The sequence below is a fragment of the Egretta garzetta genome, unplaced genomic scaffold, assembly GCF_000687185.1.
Source record: "Egretta garzetta isolate BGI_Z169 unplaced genomic scaffold, ASM68718v1 scaffold440, whole genome shotgun sequence".
Taxonomy (NCBI): domain Eukaryota; kingdom Metazoa; phylum Chordata; class Aves; order Pelecaniformes; family Ardeidae; genus Egretta; species Egretta garzetta.
The window spans coordinates 932,043-943,198 of NW_009258293.1; the positions used below are offsets into that span (position 1 = coordinate 932,043).

General features: G+C 45.2%; 1 protein-coding gene across 3 annotated transcripts in view; it reads left to right on the forward strand.

Moving 5' to 3' along the window:
• Window positions 1-11,156, forward strand: part of NDRG3 (NDRG family member 3) — a 58,312-nt gene that overhangs the window by 18,456 nt on the left and 28,700 nt on the right. For all 3 annotated transcript variants that reach the window (XM_035893376.1, XM_035893371.1, XM_009638015.2), the window contains exons 2-3: window positions 5,375-5,480; window positions 9,848-9,883. In XM_035893376.1, coding sequence (XP_035749269.1) covers window positions 5,424-5,480; window positions 9,848-9,883 — 93 coding nt within the window. In that variant the 5' untranslated portion in view covers window positions 5,375-5,423. The remainder of the gene's footprint in view (window positions 1-5,374; window positions 5,481-9,847; window positions 9,884-11,156) is intronic.

The window sequence follows — 11,156 nt, forward strand, 5'->3', positions numbered from 1 at the left end:
ATTCCTGTCCTGGGTGTAGCTCAGATTTAAAGGAGGTAGGAGCACGCTGTGTTGCGAAGCTGCTGTTGCTCGTGTGCAGTAGCTGACGCTGTGCTGGTTAAGTGGAATGCAGTTAATCTCTGCAGGCTCGTGGTTTGTCTTGGAGGTGGAGCAGCATGTGGTGCATTCCCAAAAATATATGAGCTGGAACACAAAGTGAGTAACCTAGGAAAATACGCACTAGGAAAGTGAATTTGGACCCTTTGCCTGTTTTGCTGGAAGTCTACTGTGCCAGCCAGCGTTTCAGGATAGAAAGCAGAGTAGCCTATGCAGGTGGTTAGGAAGTGCACTGCTGTCAAGAGGCTTACAAAGGGCTGAGGAGCAACGTAACAGGAAAGCCCAAGGGTCTCAAAGGCCGTAAATGAAACTTATTTTACTGAAGATCTGTATGCCAGGACTGTTGTCTGCCTGACCAGCCTGAGGAGCCTCACCAGGTAGCTTGTCCTCCCACACGTGAGAGGTACAGGAGGCAAGGATCCCTACATGCAGAAAGGGAAAAGCTGTAGCAAAAAGCTGCACAACACACATGGCTGAACAAACACCTGAGCTGCAAGCCTGAGGACCATGGGTAGCTTACTTCTGGTCTTGCACTGGCTGCAAATTCTTAGGTTGTTCCCATCTTCCTTTGCATGCCCTGGAGCAACATTTCTTCTTTCTATCTTGCAAGAAGTGGGTAGCTGTGACAGAGAGCAGTTCCTGGAAACCTAGCCCAGATTGTCATGACTGTAGTGTAGTTGGTCCCTGGAGAGAAGGCTTCTTCAGCCGGCCTCTGCTGGACTGGGCTGCCAAACAGGAGAGCGTATGTTCAGGTACGTTTAATGCCATGTGTTGTAGAATAGCTCGATAACTGTCTGGTGCAATTTTGCCTCAATGTGGTTAACATGCAAAGTGGGAGTGTAATGGACTATGGAGTTAAAAATCAGAAGCTATGGTCAAGTTGATGTGTGAGTCAAGAGACAAATGAACAAGAATTTTCAGAGTCTGAATACAAGGTTTTGTTGCACTGAGTTCCTGGATGGCATAGAGCAATTGCACCTCCATAATGAAACAATATTCAAGGAGACGCCCAGAGAGTTTGATTCAAGGCCTGGCTCTTGCAGCTTGTAACCCTGTGGGGAGCGGTACTGCTAGAACTTCACCCAGCAGAAACTAGAGCTGAAGAACCCGCAGGCAGTGCAGTTTACGCCGCTGGCTCTGCGGGTGCACAGCTGTAGTATCCGTGCTCTTGACTTACTGAACTTACTTTAACACAACTTCTTTTACTGTATATTGAAATGATGTAAATTGGGAGCACCCTTATCTTGGAGTAAGCATGCAAGCACGTATTTCAGATCTTATTTGTAGGTAGATGGTTTCTTTCAGAGGCTCGCCTGCCTTGGTGTTCTGCAGCCTTCTGTGTCCTCCCCTGATTTCTGGTCTCTTGTGCTAATGATTCGACAAATGTCTTTCCTCAGTTCTTGTCTTCCTCGTTTTCAAAGAGCAGAGAGTCTACTCCGGCCTTCAGGAATGTTTTAAATTGGGGTATTTGAGTGTATTTATAGCCATATATAAATGGAAGCAAGAGGAATACTTGCAAAGCAGGTGGTACTGGGACACTTGCAGAAAAACGTTATGATTTATACATGGATCATTCCAGGCAAACCTTTTGCTTTGCCTGTAGCCTGTCTTCTACAGAGCCCTTCTCTGTTATGAATATTTATTCTGCTTTGTTGTGGTATTTTAAACTTGCTTTCAGTTTATGAAATGACACATTTGTTTCTTTAAATAACAGGAGGAGTGGAGGGAGAGAATTGCTTGTTTCCTGGGCAGACACGGCTGCAGATCTTTTGTAAGGAGTCTTTAACATGGCTGGAGTGGAGGGTAGCCCAGGTCACCAATACCCCACCCTTCCTTTGGCCTCTGCTTTTGGAGATGTGCTTTACCAGGTCTCTCTGCTACAAAGCGTTCTCTTTTGAGAAATTTTTGTGGCCGCTTTTTTTTGAGAAATGTGCCCCTTTGCCATGTTTCAAAGCAAAAGTCATGTTGCTGTTAGCATAGCAGAGTGCTCAGGTGAAGTTGTGGTGCATAATCACGTAGAGCGAGTCAGATCTCATGCTGTGATGACAAGTGACCCTCCAGGGCAGTCACATTCAGGCTGCAAGACCTTGTGAAGAGAAAGTGCATGCATCTGCCTGCTGAATATCCTCTGAACAGATCCAAAGGAAGTCCCGCAGCTGCGACAGCTGCTTTCCAGAGAGTTGACAAGGGAATGGATTGGGAAGAGCTGGTTCAGCAATCTGGAAAAAGCTGCTTGCAAGCAGTGATGGGGACCACCTGTACCTTTTTCTTAAAAAAAACCTTCAAAAAGCTTTGAGTTTCTAGGAAAGCAGAAAAAACTCAGATTTGCTGGATGAGCAGATTAGAATCAAAAGGTTTAGAAAATAAATCCACCATCTGGCCACTTATGGTTGTGCAAGTTCAATCTTTCTGTCTGATTTTGCTCTCAATTGAGCAATTTCAGTGGCTTCCTGGCTCACATTGGCATTCGGTCCCCTGGCCCCTTCAGAGGTCTTGCTTTTACTCCTGCCTCCTGGGTGAGTGTCTGCTCCCAGCTGAGGGGTCTGGCAGGCTGACGGTGCTGCAGGTTCATTGCAGAGCACATCTCTTACTCTTCCTGTGTGCTCCCCCTGCAGAAGTTTTCCCAGCTACATGAGCCTGGTTGGTGTTATGGAAGGTGGTGTCTTCTCTCAAGGAAGTTTCAGCTAATTCTGAGCCCAGCAGCCGTTCTTGTTGCTGCCCAGCTTGCTTTAACAAAGGAGCGACGCCCCGTGCAGGTATAACACAGCAGTTTGTTGCCTTAGTCCATAGAGACCCCTCTTCCCCGAAACAGTATTTGGAACAATAGTGGACCAGGAAGATAAGTGTCGGATTAATTTGTGAGTGATGTTTATTTTGTGCGCTATAGTTGCATCTAAAGACCAAGTATGAAATAGAGGTTGATGAGATGAAAACATTTGATAATCCTTGCTTTGAACACCTACTTAGGTTTTTGTTATTCTCATATAACAAATGATTAACAAAGTAGTGCATGGGATTTACAAAATGTACCTGTCTCCCTCTCTCTAGACTTTACACACGTCGTGGGCTGGCATGCTTGCATCAGCAGCAAACTGCGTCCCTGGGCAGGATGCACCCCAGGGCTCTTGGCGAGTTGTTGCTTTTTGTGTACCTCAGGGGAAGCTAGGAGGAATATCTGCAAAGCTTTAGAAAGTATCTTTGAGCAACCTCCGCAGAGCAATTGGTGCTCTGAGTTGTTTGGTCAGTCAGAGCTCCGTAGAGAGTGAGTATTAGATACCCTGCTTCAGCGTAGGCTCTGGTTTAGGCAAAAATGCTAGGTGTGAGCCTCAGACTCATGAACCGCAAAACAAGCCTAACTCACCAATCCCTTGTGTATAAAAACCCACAGAGAAAGGTGGCTGGTGGCTGCATAGTTTTTTAATCCCTTTGGGTAGAGCAGACAACTTCTTGGTCTCTTGGGTGACCCCAGGAATAAGCATCACCTTCCTACCTGCCCTCAGGTCCAGTGGGTGCCTTTTCAAAGGGGCATAAAGGAGTAATCAGCTCTCCAGATAATGTGATGGTTGTTCCAGAACTGTCTGTCACCCACTGCAGACAAGCTTTGTGAGGCTTGTTTGAAGTCCCTTTGGTGCCTGTAACCTTGTGAGATGCTGCTCGGGAGGGAACCTGGTAGATGTTGAGCTGTTAATCAGTCCCGGTGTATACAGAAGTTGTGATTCCTTAGTAGAAAGTATTTTTTAGTCTCCATAATGCCTTATCAGAATTAAAGTGACTAGCTCTTCCTCTGGGGCTTACAGTGCATTATGTAATGACTCCTACTGCTCTTCTGAAGAAAAATTTGTTGTTGGGTACATGGAATGTTACCTGTAAATTAACTGGTTTCTTGGAATTCTCACAACTGGTGTGTTTTACAACAAAAAAAATCTGAAAAATAAGAATAATTTCAAGTTTTCCAAAACAACGGAGCTAAAAGAGAAGGGAGTTGCTATGGCCAATTTTCAGAGGGAAAAGGCATTATCATTTGTTTTGTGCCAGACTGGCTTCAGGCTTCAGCTGCAGCAGCGTTAGTCCTGGCACACAAGAATGCGCAGCTTTGCGCAGCATATGGGGTGAAGGGAACCCCTCCTTCCTAGGGCAGCATGTGGGATTAAGGTGGCTGGAGAAACTCACTTGCAGCACTCTTTTTCCACTTTTTTCTTCCATGGTTAGCAGCAGAATATTATCTTGGACAAAGAATTTGATTTGTGACAGTGTTTGAGAGTCTTTTTCTAGCACACTCGGCTAACGCCCAGGAAGCCCACCACATGCCTATTCCTGTCCCTGCTTATGTCCATGCCTTCTTTTATTCCATCTACAGTCATATGTATAGTTTTCCTGAACAACCAAATAATCTGCACCATCAGGCACGATCATATATTGCCAGAGCGCTCTTCATATTGCTGCAACGGCCTGCTCTAGAAATTCTCCTGACTAGAAACACAGGTAGAGCCTTTAGAATAAAAATTAAATCCCTGGTAAACTCTGCCATATTTTTCCTCCATCATTCCTGTTGTATTTATTTTGTAGAAAATTTCTTCCCTGGCTCTGTGGTAACAGTGATTTCTCACAGACCTCACGTACTGTTGTTTACGTTTTTTTCTTCCCTTTGGTGACTCCGCACCACCTGATGGAGAATGATTGATTGGGTTCCACAATTAACAGCATTACCCTGCACATGTTCAACTGCACCAGGACTATCTGGGGGCCATTTTTATATCCCCCCTCACAAAACAAAGGCTGCCTTGGGTTACGTTCTGCCAACAAGGCGCTCAGATCTCCACGCCTCTTGTCTCCCATGGGCAAATATGGTGTTGGCTGCGTGTCCCATGAGTTACAGGCACAGGCTGCTCTTCAGTGGCTGGATGCTGTGGTACAGGTGTGTCAGGCATGGCAGCGAGATGTCAGTATTCCAGTCATTTCCAGTTCACTTCCAGGCAGAGTACAGCTGAAGTACCAGCGTGGATCCAGGCTTTCTGAGCAGAAAGGCCTGCACTTTCAGGCATAGCTGTCAATGGGCAAGGCAGTGTACAGGGTAAGGGGCACCACACCTGATGCACTCAGTGCAAGCATGGCTCTTTGCCTTCTGCAGTTGCAGGTGCTTTGTGTTGCACCAAGAACCAGCTTCTGTCAGGCTTTCAGGCTTCAGTTTGAGCATATACAAGTCTAATGAGAGGTCTTAAAGCTTGCTTTGGCTAGCATCTCTTGTAATACTGGTTCTAACAATATGCCTTTGTTTCAGAATCAGCCGTTTGCTGCTCTGAGGGTTAATTGGCTCTGCTTCCAGCACCATGGACGAACTGCAGGATGTTCAGTTGACAGAGATCAAACCGCTCCTGAATGATAAGGTAATGCTAGCTGCTCCTTTGCGCTCGCAGGTGTGCTCTGGCTGACTTCATGTCTGGCCAGGAGCCCTGATTGCCAGAGTCTGTTTACAGCTTGAAGTACCTTAAGTACTGAAAAACAGGAAATGCTTTCCCAGTCCGATAATCCACCACCACATACTCTTCCAAAGTCTCGGGGAAAGACAGACCACCACAGTTCAGGTAAGTTTGGAGTCCTGGCCATGGTCATGCCTGTACTCAGGATTTACAAAGGCAGTGCAGAAATTGGAAAGGTGGTACCATTTCTGACCTGGAGCTGTAGAACCTCTAATAAGTTCGTGCTTGTTAGAGAAACCTTAGATTGTATCCCATTTTCTTTTTTTACTTACTTTTTTTTTTTTATTAAAAATCTTTTGTCTTAAATTATCCTTTTGTGTTTTGACCCCTAAAACAGCTCTGTCTCCCTGGATTTAGTAATAGAGAGCTATTTCCTTTTAATATCTGCAGAGCCTAGCTAGAGCAGTCCAGGTTCATGCAGTACTGAAACTCTGGAAAATCATTGTATTGTAGCAGCTGTTTAAGGCTTTCATTGTCTTCTGTGGGCTGGAGGAGAGCCATCTGGGCTTTAGGAAAGACGTAGCCTCCTGAGGTTCTGCCACGAGCCCAGCCATTGCTCTGAGTGCCTAAGTTGTTATGGGCCATCCCAACAAGGTCTAGAATCTTGCATCTGCAAATTGCGATGGTGAGCAATGCAGTTTGGTCACTTCCCATACCTAACAGCCAAGTTTGATGGGATGTGAAGCAGTTCCCGATGCTTTGCTGTTTAATGGCTGACATCAAGAACTGGCTTGTACTGCCAAAGGGTTGTGGTACTTTGTCCACTCACTGTGTGCTTGCGGAACACTGTGCTGTCTAGTGCAGACTCCCACCCAAAATGGGTGAAATCTCTGAAATTCTGCTGTGTTTTAGTCTGTGCTGCTTAGTTTTTGCTAATTTCTTCAGTGTGGTAGTAGTGTATCCGTTTATTATCTGTAATATCTAAGAATTCAGCCAAAATCTGCCACCCAGTATCTGTAAAATCTAAAAATTCAGCCAAAATCTGCCACCCAGTGTCTGTAAAATCTAAAAATTCAGCCAAAATCTGCCACCCAGTATCTGTAAAATCTAAAAATTCAGCCAAAATCTGCCACCCAGTGTCTGTAAAATCTAAAAATTCAGCCAAAATCTGCCACCCAGTATCTGTAAAATCTAAAAATTCAGCCAAAATCTGCCACCCAGTGTCTGTAAAATCTAAAAATTCACCCAAAATCTGCCACCCAGTATCTGTAAAATCTAAAAATTCAGCCAGAATTTGCCGTCCACCTGCCTATTCTTACAGTCTAGTGCTGACTGCTAGGCTTCCACCATAGCTTAAACATAACTTTTAAAATGTTTCCAGGGAGGGTGAGTCTTGGAAGAACAAAATCAGCATAGGCCAGCAGATAAAAATATAGAAAGGCCTTGAAAAAAGTTTATGACTTCAGAATGAGAGATAAATGTTTACAGAAGACAACCTTCCTCAGTGCAGTGCCCCTGATCTGGCTCAGGATTCTCCTAGGGTTTTCCATGTTTGAGTTCAAGAGGGTAGATTTCCCTGGCTTCAGTGAGCTGACCTAGTGGGATGCATTGAAGCATGCCAAAGCAAAGTACTTTCACTTTGTAAGTTTTCAGTCTCTCTGTCAGGTGTTGCCTGTCCAGGCCCATCGGGTCCCTGCCGTGGTGTTACTTGCACAGCCACTTCTCTTGGCTAACAGCTAGGACAGTGCTGGCTTAAATGCAGAGTGCTTACCTCAACAGCCCTGTGGTGGTAACCAGCATACAGAAGGGCACGTGCAAAGTGATATTTGGTTTCCTTGACTCGGTTTTGAAGTTACAGGAAGTATATACTATCTCAGTAGGAAAAAATACGCGGAGTGGCTCCCGAACTGTCGTCAGCACTGCGTGGTAAGAGAAGTGTGCTGTGGTTCTCCTTTTTACACTTCGTTGTAACAAAAGAAATGCCTCGAGGAGCTACCATCTCTGAGGTCTGGCCCTTATTAATGCTTTCAAGCTTGAAATAATACACACATGCTTTTTAGACATAGTTTATGGAGCATATGGGTGTGGTGCCGCAACACGCTGTTCTGTGCAGCGTATCGGAGTCCAAAAAGCGTTGAGCTGGCTGTTCACTAAGATTCTCCTGACCAACCCACTTTAGGTGTAGGAGTGTGAGCCAGCACGGATTAATGGCCAGAAATAGTACAGTAAAACTCTTAAGGTGCTAATGGGTGAGTGCTCATGGACTCTTCAGATACAAAGGCTAAACAGAGGAAAGCAGCTCTGGTCTCTTAATACTCAAACTCTAAAACCAGTGGAATTGCCTGGGAAATGGAAATGTGTCATATGTTGTTCATGCCACTGGGGACCACTGAGTCCTGGCTTTGTTTTGTCTCAAATCTAAGTCAGCAGAAAATTACAAGCCTGACTTAAAGAATGCAAACACTTTTATGTTTGTGTGTAACTTAATATGTTCACCTCATTCAGGCTCACTAAAATGCAGTGACTTTATACGGGGGAAGAAAAATGTTCCCATTTAATTGGAAGAGAGAGAAAAAGAGAATACTGCCTGTAACCTCATCAGAAAACTTATTCCAATGACACTTTATTATTCTGGCTGGTCCAAATTCTGGCACCTTTGACTCCTATTAACATAGCCCCAGTGACATGTTACTGAAATGCAGGAGCTTAAATTGGGTGATTGAATGGAGAGTCCTTAGGCTGGACTGGGTCGTTCCAGCTAGCTCTTTGCCTTTGAGCTGCAACTGTCACACCTTCAGAGGACTGAAAAACATGCCTTAGTCTTAGACTTTCTCAAGTTAAGGCAAATAGTAGATTAATGGTTTGAAGTCAGATTTCAGTTTGTTAAAATCTATTACCTGAGTCAGGACACGTCAGCACTGCTGCTACTTGCGCGTGGTGGTGTACCCTGATCACAAGCAACGCAGCTGCAGACCTTCCTTGGTTGCTTGGTGTCGTTTCCTCCCTGCTCCCTGCCCCGGGCAATCGTGCTTTTCTCAGCACAAATTCAGATCAACCTTTTCTTTACTTAGCGTGCGCCATCCAGGTCCAGTGCTGGGTACAGAAATTCCTCATTTCTTCATAGGCTTTTTTGCAGTCCTTACCCGTTGTGAGTGAATGAATTTACCTTCTTTATAACCTGGTAGATGAGAAGCGTCAGAAACCTCAACTAACTACAGGTTCTTAAACTGAAATAAGAGGGGGCTGCTTTTTATTTTCTGAGGATTTGGTCCTTTGTACCATGTCACGTTCAAAACATTGACACAGTTCAGTACTTAACACTGGGGGATTCTTAAAACAGATTTGCAGATATCTCAGCTTCAGCATCTCAGACTGAAGAACATAGGTAGCAACCCATGTTCTTGCTAATGTGACAAGGCTTTGGGGGAGGACATCAGGTCCATTTGTTTACACATGGAGAGGAGTTTGGGTGCTCAGCCAGAAGAAATGTTTGAGGTGTTTCTGTTGCGCATATATGGTCCTAGAAGTAATTTTAGCACTAAGGTGCTATGCCTAAAATACCCAAGTTATTGTGCTGTCTCAAATGGTTTGCTCAGCCTTTTGCAGCATTTGACAGCACGCAGTAGCATAACCTGCTCTGTGGGCAGAGCCAGAGTCTAATGAAGCACGTGGGCATACGGACAAGTTACTGCAGACATGCGAACTTGCAGTACACCAAATGTGTGCTGTACTTAACTGTGCTTGCCTGTAGACATGGTGTCACCCTCTGGGAAAAGTCTGTTGTGAATTGCTGAGCCCAGTTCCCATGCACTCTGGTTTCAGTAGCTTGTAGGTCACTGCGATTGCTGTGGCACAGTACATACTAACGCACACAGCAGTTATGGCAGAGTACCTGACTGCTTGTTCTCTTGCGCTCATTACGTGAGATCCTAGTGGCAGTCCCCTCAAGAGTTTTGCATTCAAATTGTTAATGGGCACAAGTACCAGATAAAACCCAACCTTGCAACCAGCCTGACTCTGGTCAGGGTCCTTCCTACGTGCCTCTGTCCCCACTCAAATGCGCTCAACTCTCAACTGTGTCCACAGGGTACTCTCCTTAGTTGACAGCCTTGGGACAGCCCCCAGCAAACTTGCTGTATAGTAATGGGCAGAACTTGTTTGGTGTTTTCTTGTATGGGTCTCACATTTTGCTGCTGTCCTTAGACTGTGCTGAAGCAGAGGTCTCTGAGGAGAGCTTTCATGATGTTGGGGGTGTTCTGGGGTACTGTGCTGAACTCTTTTTTTTTTTTTTTTTTTTTTTTTTTTTTTTTTTTCTCTCTGATTTTTGTTAACAGAATGCAGCTCGCAACTTCCAGGACTTCGACTGTCAGGTAAGACACGTGCAAGAGACAGAGGTCTGTGGGCAGACTCCCCATGGCCCATCAGTAATGCTGGGAGAGAGATATGAAAAAATCTCTGTGTCTTAATTTTAACTCCTGTTAAGGTTTAATCAATAACAACTGGAATTTGTCTAGTTGGCAGAAATTGCTCTTCACCCTGTCATGCAGAGCTCATTGTTTTGAGCTCTGAGGTGCAGACCTGGACTGCTCTGCCAAGGCTCTGCAACATCTCACAGGATGGCTGCTCTCCTGAAAAGTAGTTTCTTTGAGGCATGCAATATGTTGAGCTGCAGCTCTGTCACATCCCATCTGGTTCACTGGCTAGGAAAGGAGGAGCCTGCATGCTCTGTCTATTTGTGTTGAGAGGAGATGGAAGTCACCAGGCTGCCCCAGATACAGCACCCCTGCATTGCTGGGCCTGGGTCGTGACAAAGCCACGGTCATTTTTTGGGGGTTTATTCACCTGCCAAAGTAGTGCGGGGATGAGCCTGATTGCTCCGGTTGCTATAGCAATAATCCTTTTAGTGGAGCGGTTGCACCACAAGCATCCAAGACAGAGGACACATTCTTTGTTAGGTGGAGCATAGCACTGAGATTAGGTGGTGCGTTTTGTAGAGCACAGGCTCATTTACTGTGCCGGATTACCTTGCTGACTTCCCACTCAGCATGCTGATAGGCAGCCAGCAGCTTTTCTTCCACTTCACCTGCCAGAGGCTGCTGTGTCTGTAGTGTTCTGCTTAGCCCCGGACTGCTCTCGCTGCTGTATTGCACCAGTGGTGTGGCTAGGGGGTAGAGCTGTCAACATCACGTGGTAGCTTTTCATAGAAGTCTGTTGGTGTTGATGATTCCAGAAAACCTTCTGCAAGCCTATGCAGAAAATATGGTCCCAAGAAGATAGTTTGTATTTTTCCCATCTCTTGATAACAGACACTGAAAGTACACCCCATCTGGGCAGGCACATGTCACTGTACTGCTTTAGCTTAATTCATTGTGAGTTTTAGTGTTATCGTAAAGCCTGTGAGTATAAAAATTACCAATCTTAGCACATTGTAACTTTAGTGTCTAGTCTTAGAAGTGGCAACAGTGTTAGACAATGATTTTTCTGTTTTAATAAAGGTAGATAATGAGTTTAAAACACTTCCCTGTCCCGTCTTGTCTCCGTCTGCCTTTCTGCATCTTCTCCATCTCTGTGAGAGGTACAGTGTGCTCCCATGTTGGATGGGGAATGGGTAAAAATAGATGCAATGTTTTTAAATAAGAGCGT